At 45.2% G+C, this 15,787-nt stretch overlaps 1 protein-coding gene across 12 annotated transcripts in view; it reads right to left on the reverse strand.

The window, feature by feature from the left end:
• Positions 1 to 236: 236 nt before the first annotated feature.
• SPATA6L (spermatogenesis associated 6 like) overlaps positions 237 to 15,787 on the reverse strand; it is an 88,072-nt gene continuing 72,521 nt past the window's right edge. For 5 of the 12 annotated variants that reach the window (XM_060199790.1, XM_060199796.1, XM_060199789.1 and 2 more), the window contains 5 exons: positions 13,730 to 13,764; positions 12,647 to 12,846; positions 5,777 to 5,870; positions 4,272 to 4,374; positions 336 to 472 (listed from right to left, as the gene is read on the reverse strand). In XM_060199790.1, the coding sequence (XP_060055773.1) occupies positions 4,285 to 4,374; positions 5,777 to 5,870; positions 12,647 to 12,846; positions 13,730 to 13,764 (419 nt within the window). In that variant the 3' untranslated portion in view covers positions 336 to 472; positions 4,272 to 4,284. Of the gene's footprint in view, positions 473 to 4,270; positions 4,375 to 5,776; positions 5,871 to 12,646; positions 12,847 to 13,729; positions 13,765 to 15,787 lie in introns of those variants that run through there. The other 7 variants (XM_060199791.1, XR_009552049.1, XM_060199795.1 and 4 more) reach the window with 7 other exon arrangements.

Genomic DNA, 15,787 nt, shown 5'->3' on the forward strand with positions numbered 1-15,787 from the left:
TATTGGATAGACAGAAATTAAGAGGGAAATGGGTAGCTAGATGCCTGTAGCATTGCTTCATTGCTTGTGAAGCTTCCCCCCTCTCCAGATGGGAATCAAGGACTTGAACTTAGGTCCTTGTACACTATAACATGTGCCCTCAGCCAGGTGTGCCAGCACTTGGTCCTGTGTTGTCTGTTGCAAGCTTAAAACAAATATACAGACTAAAACAAAACTTTCAGTTTGACAAAAATATGTAAGACCCAAACAGCACTTTTAATCAGTGAGCCATACCTGGGTACAAAGCAGGGGGAAAGGAGTCTAGGGCTTGATTTACAGGGGATTAAACACCAAAAATGAGACACACAACAAAGGTGCTGCTGGCTTCTCTGAGGATGTCAGGTGACTATATGAGCAAGTTCTTCCTGACACGCCTCCAGCTTCCATTCACCTTCTCCATGGAGCCTGGAACTTGACATTTCTCCACGTGGCCCTGGGGAAAAGACAGAGAGTCAGCATGGCAGGGAGGTGGTTTGGCTGCACTGATTTGACCTGTAGCTCTAGCTGGGGACGGGGGTGGGGGGAGACACCTGGTCACAGAACCCCTTCATCCCAGCTGCCCATTGCCCGGGTCTCTGTGTTAATATCAGAGGGAACAAGTAGGTCTCCATCTCTTCAGTGTAGTGAAGAGTTCATGTGGACCTTGGCACAGGATAAAAGTATCAGGAACTGCTATCCTGGGCTATCCAGCTGAACTGCTGAGCAGGCCCCAACCAATTCCTATCTATAGAACAACATTAAAAAATTTTCTTTTTTATTGCCACCAGGGTTACCACTGGGGGCTTGATGTCTGTATGTCAAATCCACCACTTCCTATGGGATCTTTTATTTTGTTATTATTACGACAGAGAGAAACTGAGAAGGAAAGGGGACACAGAGTCACCTGAAGCACTGCTTCACCACTTGTAAAAGTTCCCCCTGCAGGTGGGGTCCGGGGGCTTGAACTTGGGTCCCTGCACATGGTAATGTATGTACTCTACCAGGTGCACCATCACCCAATCCCTCCCCCCATAAAGCAATTCTTTGTGAGTATGAAAGGTAAGTATAGTACTGGAGGGGAGTCAGGCGGTAGTGCAGTGGTTGTTAAGCGCACATGGCGCAAAGCCCAAGGACTGGCGTAAGGATCCAGGTTCGAACCCCCAGCTCCCCAACTGCAGGGGAGTCACTTCACAGGAGGTGAAGCAGATCTGCAGGTGTCTTTCTCTCCCCCTCTCTGTTCCCCTCCTCTCTCCATTTCTCTCTGTCCTATCCAAAGACAACATCAGTAACAACAATAATAATAACTACAACAATAAAACAACAAGGGTAACAAAAGGGAATAAATAAGTAAATGTTTAAAAAAAAAAAGGTATAGTACTGGAGTGTTCCAAGTCTCCATCCTCATGGTGCCTCAATTTCCCTATGTGCAAAATGAAACTAATGAGTGGCTGGGGAAAATATCCCAACTAGTAGAGTATCAAACTCTCATGCCTGAGCTTCCCAGTTTGATCCCTGGCACCGTATGTACCAGAGAAGTACTCTGACTTGTCGCTGCCTCATGTGAACCTATCTCCTATATGAAACAAAAATAAATCTTTAAAAAAAAATGGTGAGAAGCCAGGCAGTGGTGCACCCAGTAGAGCACACACATTACCATGCACAAGGACCCACGTTCAAGCCCCCATTCCCTACCTGTGGGGAGGTGGGGTTTCATGAGTGGTGAAGCAGTATTGTAGATGTCTCTCTCCCTCTCTACTTCCCCCTCCCCTCTCAATTTCTCTGTCTCTATCAAAAAGAAAAAGAGAAAAAAAAATGTCCTCCAGGGAAAGCAAATAGATTGTGCAGGCACTGGGCCCCAGTGATAACCATAGTAGCAGTAAAAAAATTAATAAAAATTAAAAGTAAAGTTGGAAAAGATGGATGGAGACACTTGTCTCTATAGAGTGTGAGAATTAAATAATTTAAATACAGTATTTCAACATGATTTTTTCTAAGAAATTCCATTTGCTTGAGATGAGCCAGAGCCCCCTGGGGGTTTTGTACAACCATGAAACCTCCACTGATACAGCCTCCTAGAGTCTCTGCCTCACGAGGTATCTGTAGCCCGAGGAGTTGGAGCTGGGGAGGGCAGTATGAACAGCTTCCAGTGAAGGTCTACAAGCCTCTTCCAAACCACAAGGTGCAAACATATGTTTATATAGGAAGCCCATGTTCTAAGACAGAAATTACTCGACCCTCCTCCACCCCCTCTCACATCACAGCAGCTGGCTCAAGGCTTTGCTGCCACCCGCTTTAAAATCTAGTGCTGTTTGGCATTTGGTAATTATGTGGGCCCCGTACCCTAAGTGGTAATTATGTGGGCTGTGTTCTGAATAAGCACCTAATAAATGCCTCCATGACTGTTCTGGCAACCAGAGATGAAGTGGCCCAGATGTCATCCCTTAATCTTCCAAGCAGAACTTGCTAAGGCAGAGGCTGCAAAAGGGGCAGTGACAGCTGTATCCTGCAGTGCCCTGTCTTGAAGGTGTGGCCAGCCCTGGGGCAAGGGGGCTGTACCTCAAAACAGCCTGTTTGTTTGTGTGTTTGTTTTAATTGCCACCAGCGTTATCTCTGGGGCTCAGTGCCTGCACAAATCCACAACTCCCAATGGCCATTCCCCCCGCCTTTTTCCCCCTTCTTATTTTTATTAGATGGGACCGAAAGAAATTAAGACGGGAGAGAGAAGATAGAGATGGTTTCTTTTTTTTTTTTCCTTCAGGGTTATTGCTGGGGCTCAGTGCCTGCACCATGAATCCACTGCTCCTAGAGGCCATTTTCCCCCTTTTGTTGCCCTTGTTGTTGTAGCCTTGTTGTGGTTATTATTGTTATTGTTGATGTCATTCGTTGTTGGCTAGGACATTGTTGGCTAGAGAGAAATGGAGAGAGGAGGGGAAGACAGAGAGGGAGAGAGAAAGACAGACACCTGCAGACCTGCTTCACCACCTGTGAAGTGACTCCCCTGCAGGTGGGGAACCAGGGGCTTAAACCAAGATCCTTACGCTGGACCTTGGGCTTTGTGCCATGTGTGCTTAACCCGCTTTGCCACCACCTGACCCCCAATAGAGATAGTTTCTAAAGAGACACACCTGCAGACCTGCTTCACCATTCATGAAGCTTCCCCCTTACAGGTGGGAAACAGAGGCTCAAACCCAGGTCTTTACAATGGTAACTTGCATACTTGCACGACCACCTGGTTGCACCACCACCTGGTCCCCAATACTCCTTTATAGTTTCAAAAGGATTTTTGTGGCCCAGGAGACAGTGCAGTGGGCAAAGAACTGAACTTGCAAACATGAGGTCCCATGAACTCACATGTCTCATTCACTCATTTAAAAAATTATTTACTGAGAGACTGGGCAGTGGCACACCCAGTAAAGCACACGTTACCATGCACAAGGACCAAGGTTCAAGCCCCTGGTCCCTACCTGTAGGTCTGCAGGTGTCTCTATCTCTCTACTCTTCTCCACCCTCTCTGTCCTCTCTGTCTTTATAAGATAAAGGGAAATAACGCCTCTCAAAGTGATGGAATTGTTGTGGAGGCTCCAAGCTGCAGTAATATAATGTCACCCTGGTGACACTATATGTACTCACTGAGACCCAGTGCAGGAAATAGTCATGTAACATAAGGCCAGTCTCCATGCAGGGGACACAAGTGTCCCATGGCTGGAGTCACTTGTGCTGAATGGGATTCCCCATCTATATGTAAAATGATCACTATAAAATCAGCAGTCCCTGGCATCATGATGGTTTCATTTGAGTAGAAAGACAGACTTTAAACAGTCTACCCACGGCCAAACAAAAGGACAATAAGCAATGTACTCTATGAAAACAAAATGTGGGGTGCTGAAAAGGTGGACCTCAAGAGAGTGTCATGCAAATCCAGGAAGGATAAATAAATAAAAGTGACTCCAACAGTGTTAGGAAGTATTCCAGACAGTGAAAGTGGCATGTGCGAAGGTCCTGTGGCAAGAAAACAAAAGCTTTGTTCACAAAAAAGCTGACAAGGGGGCCATGAGATAAGTGTGAGAGAGAAAGAAGTACAAGGGGACAAGAAAGCTGACAGGCCTGCATGTGTGCGCTCATTATCCCACTGTGTGACTCTGGGGTCTCTCGTCTGCTGGTCACCCTGTTCTCTGGGTCACTCAAACTGACAGCTGGACACTGGTGATTCTAGAAAATCAAGGGAAGCAGCTACTGTCAGGTTGCTTACTTACATATGACAGCAGCTTAAAAATATCTCTGTTCATGCGCTGGGTATTTCTTCAGAGAGTACTGTGGTCTTTCGAAGACATCATTCACTTCAGAGAAAGGATCTTCCTACAACAACAAAGCCAGCTACTGTATTAATAACAACCAATAGAGAGCAGTGAGTGCCAAGACCAATAACCCAGATGGATAGTCAATACAGATGATAGCCAGATGTAGAGCTTTCCATTGAAGAGGTCTCCATATATGCTACAGTCACAGAGATTGACATTTACTTGTCATAAGTAAGTTCATATCTCTTATGTGGCTAAATATTTGTGTACATATTTCTTTCCTTCTCTTTTTATTTTTCCTCCCTTTTCCTTCCCACCTCTCCCTCCATCCCTTCTTTCTTTGACTTTCACCTGTGAAAGAATTTCCTTACTTGAGAAGATTAGTAATTGACAAAACAAAGTCAAAAACTTTGCAGAGAGGAAGAAAAGGAATTTATCACCTCCATGGCTGGAAGGTTATAAGATAGCCTTTTGTAAGTAACCATCTTCCAGCATTTAAAGAAATCAAGATGTGGGGAGATAGCATAATGGTTATGGGGAAAGGCTTTCATGCCTGAAGCCCCAAAGTCCCCAATTCAATCTTCCACATCACAATAATCCAGAGCTAAATAGCTCTGGTAATAATAACAATAAATAGATAGTCAGGTCAACAATCTATCATGGCTAAATCCAACCACTGGGGGCACTGTTGACTTTTCATTTGAATTTTTCTTATTTTCTTTTTCTCCGCTGCCCCCACCACCACCACCACCAGGGTTATCACCGAGGCTTGGTGCCTACGTGACAAATTCAATGCTCCCAGTAGCCACATTTTATGATAGAAACAGAGAGAAATTAAGAGGATAGAGAGGAAGAGGGGGAGAGAGAGACCTACAGGTTGGGGGTGGGGAAGCTTGAACCGGGGTCCCTGTGCATGGTAATGTATATATTCTTCTGGGTGCACCACCACCCAGCCCTTTCACTTGGAGCTGAGTGTGGGTATATTTGCAACGGATACAGTCCAGGAAACAGTATCTATGAACCAAAAACCCTCCCCTACAGCCCTGCAGTGGTCAAGCAAACAAGACCACCTTGCAAACAACCAGGAAAAAAAAAAATATATATATATATATATATATATATATATATATTATGAGTTGTGCCTTTGTCCAGACCCCACACACAGCTGGGTTTACCCAGCATTGGAATGTGTGTCTCCTCTTGGTCTCTGCAATGGCCATACACCCTCCCTCCCACCCTCCCTCCTGCCACAGGGCCTCTGTGCTCCGTACTGTGTTCCATGCTGTGCCCTGTGTCAGCTGCTTCTCCTCTCTCAGATGGTCATAGATCCACTTCTGTCCCAAGGCAGCTTTGCCCTGACTCCCACCCCAGTCAAATACCCCCTTACATACACTCTTAGGACACTGGGTATCTGTCTCCCTCACTAAACAGCAAGGTCCAATTTTAGCTGAAGCCCTCACCTTGTCTGCATATTTCAAAGCTCTGTGGGAAGACAGAAGGCTGCACACCCTCTCGTGGATCTTCTTCCACGTGGATGGAGAACAGGGCTGGAACCTGGCCAGAGATTAAGCAAGGTGGAGTATTATGAAGTTCCAAAAATGGATATTTAAGGGCTGTTAAGTTGCTCACCCATTAGCACACATACATATTAACCATGTGTGAGGACCTGGGTTCAAGCCCCAGGTCAACACATGGAGGCAGTTTCAGAACTAGTGGAGTAGTGCTGTAGTATCTTTCTTCTACTTCTATCTCTTTCCCTCTCTGGCTCTCTTAAAAAGGGGGGAGGGGCTTCTGGATGATAATGCTGGTGACAAAGAAAAAAAGATACTTTGCACAAATAGCAGTACTGGTGGATATTTATAACTCAATAGTTAGAAAACACCCATGTACATAGTGTGCTATGATGCATATATTAAATGGATTCAGAGGAAAACATTGAGGAATAAAAACAATCAAGATGCTAAGAATAATTTTTCGTATTTATATTTGATAAAACAAGAGAAAGTGAAAGGAAAGAGGAGAAGAGAGGGAGGGGAGGAGGGAGAGTGGGAGGGAGAAAGCCCTGCTGACCTGCTTCACTACTGAGCAAGTGTCCCTACCCCTCCCTATGCCTGTCCCTCTCCCCCACAGGTGTGCAGTGGAGGCTTGAACCCTTGATCATGGTGATATGTGAGCTCAACTGGGTGTGCCACCATCAAGCCCCAAGAATGATTTTTGTTTGGGTGTGGCGATGAGTGAATTTTTTTTTTCCTGGGGATTGAAGCTGGGAGCACAAAGCCTCAGCCATGAGAGTCTCTTGCAGAACATCATGCTATCTCCCCCAAAACAATTTTTAAAGATATGTCTATTTATTAGTGAAAGTGAAATGAGACACATATAGAGAAAGTGAGACACCGTTAATCTGACAACGGTGATGCAGGAGATCAAGCTCTGGTTCTCTTGCTTGAGAGTCCACCACTTTATCCACTGTGGATAAAGCCTTAGACACAAGTCCCACAATAGCACCTTCCACTTGCTCAGACGTGAAGCATTGCTCCCTTCTGAAGGCTCTTCCCAGAACTGCTTACTCTGCAGGGAACAGCAGCGCATAAGCCTGTCCCACCTGTTATCCCCTGCACACTCTCAGGGTTCAGTTCAGCTGCTGATTTCTCAGCAAAGTCTCTCCTGAGCCCCCGCCTGCATACACTTGAGGTCTAATCACCCCATTCATAGCACTTCCTCCAGTGGGTACTTTATCATCATTAGCGTACTGTCTGTCTCTCCTCCCAGGCTGAAACCAGCACTGAAATGCTTTAGATAAAAACTCACCCCAGGATCTCACAGCTATATGGACAATACAGCCACTATTAATAAGTATCTCAGGGACGGTGGAATAGCTCACTCGGATAGTGCACTGCTTCGCCATGTGCATGACTTAGGTTGTCACACACACACACACACACACACACACACACACACACTGCATTGAAGAAAGCTTTGGTGCTGTGGTCTCTTTCACTCTCTCTGTCGCTCTAAATAAATATCTTTTATGTGGCTAAATGCATTCATTTTCAGAGAATAAATGAATGGCTACCTGTTTCTAAATTCTAAGGCAGAATTAGCTATTTGATCATAAATGCACAGATACTGTTTTCTTTAAAACAAGCAGGGCTTAGGGAGGCTGCATTATGGTTCTGTAAAAGACTCTCATGCTTGAGGCTCTGCAGTCCTAGCCAGGTTTAATCCCCAGCACCACCATCAACCAGAGATGAACAGTGCTTTGCAGTCTCTGTCTCTCTCCCTTTCTCCCTCTATCCCTCTCCCTCTCTCCCTCTCTCTCCTCTCCACTTTTCACTCTGTATCTCTTTCATTAAATAGATATTTTTTAAAAACATTAAGGAATTTTAGTAATTTGGATGAAAAGTCCTCTTTAAATATAGTATGATAAACAGAAATGATAGGAACATTTGGGGATCAATCCCCTTGTTAGTGTGGCCACTAACCTAGCAAGCCCCAGAGTTGTGACCCCACTGCCTGATTCTGACCCCCAATCTGAGTCAGCTGTACCACTGAGTCTCTTGGCAATAAGCATATCCCACTGGTTTCCAGGGAGACCAGAGCTAGGGAAAGCTCTACTGATTTTTTTAATGTTCTTTTTTTAAAAATTTTTTATTTTCTTTGCTATTAGAGACTATTTTTCCCCATTTTTGTTCCCCTTGTTATTGTTAGATAGGACAGAGAGAAGTTGAGAGAGGAGGGGAAGGCAGGGAGGGAGAGAGAAAGATAAACACCTGCAGACTTGCTTCACTGCTTGTGAAGTGACCCCCTGCAGATGGGGAGATGGGGAGCCAGGGGCTTGATCCTTATGCAGATTCTTGCACTTTGAGTCATGTGCACTTATCCCACTGTGCTACCACCCGGCCCCCAGCTCCACTGATTCTTTATCAGCCAGGAAACAGCTCTTAGCACTGGCCAAGGCATAGCTCTGCTCAAGAAAAGGCCAGGCCTGGTTTTTCTGTCCTCCCCTAAGAAATTCTAAGAGGAAAGAGCATAAATATTTTGACACTATAAACATTAGTATTTAAAAACAGCCACCAGGGCTGGGTGGTGGCACACCTCATACAGGGCATACATTGCCATACTCAGGCACATAGGGTCAATCCTCCGGTCCCCACCTGTAGTCCTTCACAAATGATGAAGCAGGGATGCAGGACTCTCTCTCTCTCTCTCTCTCTGTCTGTCTTCCTCTTTATATCACCCTCCCCCCCTGAATTTCTCTCTGTCCTACCAAATAAAAATATGCAGGGGAAAGGCTGTCAGGAGCAGTAGATTCATAATACAGGCACCAAGCTTTAGAAATATCCCTGGTGATGGTGATGGTGATGATGATAATCATAATAAATCGCTACCACAGAGCTGGGGAGACAGCATAATAGTTCTGTAAAAAGACCTTTATGCCCAAGACACTAAAGGCCACAGGATCATTGCCAGCACCACCATAAGCCAGAGATTAGCAGTACAATGATAAAAGTGAAAATAAGGGGGCCAGATGGTAGGGCAAAGGCCGGCACAAGGATCCCGATTCCAGCCTCCAGCTCCCCACCTGCAAGGGGGTTGCTTCACAAGCAGTGAAGTAGGTCTGCAGGTGTCTATCTTTCTCTCCCCCTCTATGTCTTCCCTTCCTCTCTCAATTTTTCTGTCTTATCCAACAACAACAACAATAGCAACAACAACAACAGCAATGGAAAAAAGATGGCTGTCGGGAGCAGTGGATTCATAGTGCAGTGATAACCCTGGAGGCAAAAAGGAAAAAAAAAAAAAAAAAAGGAAAAATAAGGGGGTCGGGCAGTAGCGCAGTGGGTTAAGCACACGTGGCGCAAAGCACAAGGACTGGCATAAGGATCCCGGTTCTAACCCCTGGCTCCCCACTTGCAGGGGAGTCGCTTCACAGGCGGTGAAGCAGGTCTGCAGGTGTCTATCTTTCTCTCCCCCTCTCTGTCTTCCCCTCCTCTCTCCATTTCTCTCTGTCCTATTCAACAACAAACAACATCAACAATGGTAATAATGATAACACAACAAGGCTACAACAACAAGGGCAACGGGGGGGGGGGGGGAAATGGCCTCCAGGAGCGGTGGATTCATGGTGCAGGCACCGAGCCCAGCAATAACCCTGGAGGGAAAAAAAAAATAAAGGAAAGATAAACAAATAGCCACCATCTAGATATGGTATATACTTATTGGTAGCTCTTGAGTACAGTTTCTGCACTTGCCACCGCTACTGTGATAATCAGTTCAGCGTTTGCCATCTGTGAGAACAATGTGCCAGCCACACTGGGAGCAGTGCTGAGTGAATATTGTAACTACTCCTGCTGGGACACGTAGAGTGGGGCTGTGGTGCTGTGCAGGCTGGTGAGCTGGCCTGTGGGTGACAGCCTTTACCACATTATCTAGAAGGGTCTTCCATTCCTGGTCCTGCTGCAATTCACTGGGAGTGGAGTCTCTCCTCAGATTACAACAGTATAGCCTTTTTTAAAAAAATTATTTTTTATTTATCTTCCCTTTTTAATTTTTAATATTTATTTATTATTGGCTAGAGACAGAGAAATTGAGAGGGGAGGGAAGATAAAGAGGGAAAGAGACAGAGAGACACCTGCAGCACTGCTCCATCACTTGTGAAGTTTTCCCCCTGCAGGTGGGGACCAGGGGGCTTGAACCTGCATCCCTGTGCACTGTAACATGTGTGCTTAACCAGGTGAGCCACTGCCTGGCCCCCAACAGTATAGCCTTCAAACAGTCATATTATGAGAGAGCTCCTTGGTGCTCCTGCCCTGGGGTTAAGGTGCCAGTTGTCATGGTTTGCGTAGGCCTGAGGATTTGTTTGCCCAGAATTCAAGATACTCAATGGCCTTTCTATGACCAGGTAATACATAGAGCTATAGATTATTGTCTTAGTTATAGTTACAGTGATAACATTAGTGAGGAAAAAAAAAAAAGACAGGCTGGGTTATGGTGCACCTGGTTGAACACATACATTACCATGCGTAAGGACCTGGGTTCAAGCCTCCAGTCCCCACTTGCAGAGGGGAAGCTTCACAAATGGTAAAGCAATACTACATGCCTTTCTGTCTCTCTCCGTTTCTTTTTTTTTTTCCATTTTTTTATTTACTTATTTTCCCCTTTGTTGCCCTTGTTGTTTTATTGTTGTAGTTATTGTTGTTATTGATGTCATCGTTGTTGGATAGGACAGAGAGAAATGGGGAGAGGAGGGGAAGACAGAGAAGGAGAAAGAAAGAGACACCTGCAGACCTGCTTCACTGCTTGTGAAGCGACTCCCCTGCAGGTGGGGAGGCGGGGGCTGGAACCAGGTTCCTCACGCCTGTCCTTGCGCTTTGTGCCACGTGCACTTAACCCACTGTGCTACCGCCAGACTCCCCATCTCTCTCCATTTCTACCTTCTCTTCCCCTTTCAATTTCTCTTTGCCCAATCATAAATTTTTAAGAATTTTAATTGCACCCGGTTGAGTGCACACGTCACAAATTCATCATCCAATGAGGTTCAAAGTTATCAAGTCACAAGGACTGAACACAATGAATTGGCTGATCTAGCAGAAATAGTGAATAGTATGTGGCCAAAGTCACAGTATGACAGTCAGCTGGGACAATTCCTGTGACCAGATTTGCAAAAGGTCCACCCGTGGACTTCCAACCAAGCACAACCTGCTGAGTCCACGCCCCTCCCAATGACTCTCCCAGCTCAGTACCCATAGTCCCTCCAGGATGGTCTAATTTCAAGAAGGTGACAATTCCCCTTGCTTCTGACCTTCCATTGTTCACCTCCATCACTCTATCAGAACTCCTTCCTCCCCTCCACTACCTGAACACAGCAATGGCCTTCCCCTTGGGATCCACACAAAGACTCAGTATCCCCCATTCAACATTCTAAAAGTGCTTTCCTTCTCCCCAACAGTATTCAACCTATGATAATCAAAGCTCTCTCTTGTAGAAGGCTCTCTCAATGTACATACTGAATCTTCCTTACAAGTCTCCAGAGATCAAGAGAAATACTAGTATTTTTATCCAGGGCCCAACAGATTATCAATCCTGCACTCCCCCTGATGCACTCTGCTAACCACAGAGATTCTACACTGCCCAACACAACACCCAGTTCCTACCCCTAAGACTTGTGACTCAGTAGAAAGGATGGAAATATTTGGTGAGTCAAGGCTGAGAATCACTGAGCAATTGCAGAAAGATGTTGGCGACAAATAGGTTGGATTAATGCATTACCACCCAGCCCCCTGACTCACTCTTGATTCAAAACAACTGTCCTTTCCCTAGGCAGACGACCTCACCTGACCTCTCCCCCATCCCCATTAGGGAAAGACAGACGCAGGCTGGGAGTATGGATCACCCTGACAATGCCCATGTTCAGAAAAGAAGCAATTACAGAAGCCAGAACTCCCACCTTCTGTACTCCCAAAAACAAATTTGATCCATAATCCCAGTGGGGAAGAAATGGGGGAAGATGAGCAGAGGGCTCTGAACTCAACTCCATCAGGAACTGGAAAGAGAGGAGAAAAAAGAGGGGGGGGGCGACAAAGGGACATTTGGATATAATAACAGGTGTATATGTGACTAGGAAAGGAAAAGACACCTTCCCCTCAAAAAAAAAAAAAAAGGTACAGGGTTGTAGAAATAATAGTTGGCTCATATCTGCAACCTTGGGAGAACTGCTATAGCTTACAATGGAGGGATTGGGGATCCAGAACTCTAGTGGTGGGAACTGTGCAGTGTCATACCTGTCATCTTGTAATTTTGTAAATCAATATTAAATCACTAATAAAAAATAAAATATATTTAAAAACTGTCTTAAAAATGTCATCTTCCTGTAAACCATTAATCCTCCCAATAAAGGGGAAAAAAAGTGTCATCTTCCAGGAGCAGGAAGTGGCATGCCCGGTTGAGTGCACATTACCATGTACAAGGACCCAGGTTCAAGTCTCTGGTCCCCACCTGCAAGAGGGGGGGAAGCTTCATGAGGAATGAAGCAGTGATACAAGCATCTCCCTTTCTCTCTCCCCATCTATCTCTTTCTTCCCTCTTGATCTCTAATCTCTATCCAATAAACAATAAATATCCCTGGAACTAAGATGACCAACTATCCTGGTTAGCCTGGTCCTTGTACATAGTAATGTGTGTGCTCTATCAGATGCACCACCATCCAGCCCCCAAGTCCTTGGGAGGACTTGAAAGGAGTCTTATCTCAAGGTGTCACTAGCCGACCCTCCCTGAGGCAACAAACTGAGGAAGAACCCCAGCTTCACTCCCCACAGACAATACCATCCGCTGACCTTTCTCGGAGCAGGGGCTGATCCAGCAGCGGGCTGGGAGACCTGGGGAGCTGGGAGGTGATAAGTGAAGTCTCCCGGTGGAGTTCAGCTTCCCCTTGGATACTGTAATCAGGTGAAGATTTTCCAGACTTACGTGGTGAACTGAAAGATGCCAATGAGTCACTCCTCAAAACAATCCTCTCATCGGGTTCTTTGATAACCTGAGTGACAATGTGCATTGTTTTTCTTTTTTAACTGCATTTTGCTTGGATTTCTTAACCTTCATTAATTTTATAAATGTGTATTTATTTATGAGAAAGAGAGAGAGCCAGAGCATCACTCCAGTGCATGTGATCCACCTCAGAGCCTCTCGTTGAGATCCGAAGCTTTATCCACTGCATCACCACCCAGACTGCTTGCTTTTGTGTTTCTTCAGCTTAATTTAGAAGCTGGGAGTAGGTTTGGTACAAAGAATAGAGGGAGAAGCAAAATGACGTAATACCTGCCCCAGGGACTTCTTGCAATAGAAGCAAGTGGGAGGAGAAAATATAAGTCAAGGAAAGCTGACTAAAATTCTGTATGCTCATGCTTGGCCTGGACCAACAAACCCAGATCAGCTCATATACTGAACTTTGATTTTTGAGGACTGCATTTGAGAAAAAGTAGAATGTTTAAGGACATATTTAAATGCTAGGACATAAGCACCGTATATTGCATTGCTTTTTAGCACATATCAGATCCCACATTGGAAGGAGCACAGATGCTTGGACCCTGACCTTGACAAACCAATCAAACCTGAAGAGCAAACCATTTCCCACCTCTGTTTAGGATGGCAATTGATGGGAAGAAAAGCAATTAAAGTCCCACTGATGTCAGGCCAACATATGCCTTCATTGGTAACTCATTCTACAAATGAAAAGAACTTTTATGGGGGGGGGACCAATTAAAGCAGAGGGACCTGCATGCCTCTTCAATCACAGCAATCCCACAAGAAGCACTAGACTAGCTAGAAGCACACCTTCCACCACTCACTGGAGAAAGCATGATATTTGACATGAGCGGGGCTGGGAAGAAACCACTGTACAAACGCTACTCTAAAATTACCTTCACGTTAGCTGCAAAGTTGTCAAGAGAAGAAGCTAGAAGAAAGAGGAACAGGTGTTTCAATGACTCATTAATATCAGTCACCCCTAAAACTGCTATTACATTGAAACCACCATGGTATAAAAATATCACACAGTTAATGAATTATTAAAGAAATGCACACTTTGTTACACTACCACTTACTATTTTTTTAATATTTTATTTCTTTATCAATCATTGTGACTGCCCTACATAATCATAAGTAAACAGACAGAGAAGTGCTCAGAAGTGAAACAATGAACACACACATATACAAACTACAACCAAAACTAAACCAAGTCTTTTTTTTAATATTTTTTAGAGATTTTAATATTTATTTCTTTTTTGTTGCTCTTTTTTATTGTTGTTGTAGTTATTGATGTCGTCATTGTTGGATAGGACAGAGAGAAGTGGAGAGAGGAGGAGAAGACAAAGATGGGGAAAAAGAGACACCTGCAGACCTGCTTCACTGCCTGTAAAGCAACTCCCCTGCAGGTGGGGAGCCAGGGGTTTGAACCGGGATCCTCATGCCAGTCCTTGCGCTTTGTACCACCTGCGTGTTAAGCGCTGCGCTACCACCTGCCTCCATTTTTGTTTTCACTTTGTTTCGTTGCCTGTTTCATTTTAATTTTTTTTATTGCCACCAAGGTTAGTGCTGGGACTCTGTACGACCCCTGGAGGCCTTGAGAGGGAGGAAAAGAGAGGGGAAGAGAGAGAAATGGGAGGGAGGTAGAGAGAGAGAGAACTGAAGCACTGCATCGGTAATTGGGGTCTTGAACCCGGGTCCTTGCACATGGTAATATGTGTGTTCTACCAGATGTGCCACCACCTAGCCCTGAAGAATTATTTTTGATGTGAGTAATTGCAGGACTGTGCTAAGTCCCCAAGTAACTGAGGCTTGGGAAGTGATAGGGACTGTCTTTGTAGGCTGTCCTCAGACCTCTACCATTGACCATGAGAAGGAAAGCATGAAAAAAGATCTCAGAGGAGCTGGGCAGTGGTGCACCTGATTAAGCACACATGTCACCATGTGCAAGAACCCAGGTTCAAACCCCCACTCCCCACCTGCAGGGGGGAAGCTTCACACGTGCTGAAGCAAGCCTACAAGTATCTCTCTCTCTCTCTATCTCCACTTCCTTCATAATTTCTCTGTCTCTATCAAAGAAATAAATAAATAAAATTTTACCTTTTTGTAGGGCACGGGTGAAGTTTCTTTTGCCTTTTTGATTTATTTATTATGGGTAGAGAAATTAAGAGAGGGAGACAGAGTGGGAGAAAGAGAGACACCTGCAGCACTGCTTCACCACTCAAAGTCCCCCCTGTAGGTGGGGAGCAAGGACTTGAACTTGGGTCCTTGCACATGGTGACATGTATGTTCTACCAGGTGATCCTGGCCCCAGTTTTGTCTTTTCTTCAAAGTGATTTTGGAAGCCTGCTAGTCTGCACATCCCCCAGGCATATCTTGATATGTCTCTCTGTCTCATCCAAGAAGCTGTCTTCTCTCCAGCTCCACCTGAGCAAGGAGTCGGCAAACACAAAGTTCCTTTCCTGCTACTACCCCAGAGCCACTTCATGGCCTGGTGACCCCCCCCCCCCCCCCGGTGGCACAGAGAGCTTGTCTTTGCTCCCATGCTTCTCAAAAGACCAGCTGAGGGAGTCAGGCAGTACTGTAGCGTGTTAAGGGCACATGGCACAAAGCGCAAGGACCAGCTTAAGAATCCCGGTTTGAGCCCTGGCTCCCCACCTACAGGGGAGTCCCTTCACAGGTAGTGAAGCAGGTCTGCAGGTGTCTATCTTTCTCTTCCCCTCTCTGTCTCCCCCTCCTTTCTCCATTTCTCTCTGTCCTATCTAACAACGATGATATCAGTAACAACAACAATAATAACTACAACAACAATAAAAAAAAACAAGGGCAATAAAAGAAAAAATAAATTAATAAATAGACAAACAAATAAATTAAAAGACCAGCTGAGTCCCATCACCCAGAAGCCTGTTAGGGAAAAATAATCCTGGGACAGCCCATGCCTTCAGCAATCAGTG

This window comes from Erinaceus europaeus, chromosome 10 (assembly GCF_950295315.1).
Source record: "Erinaceus europaeus chromosome 10, mEriEur2.1, whole genome shotgun sequence".
Classification (NCBI taxonomy): Eukaryota; Metazoa; Chordata; class Mammalia; order Eulipotyphla; family Erinaceidae; genus Erinaceus; species Erinaceus europaeus.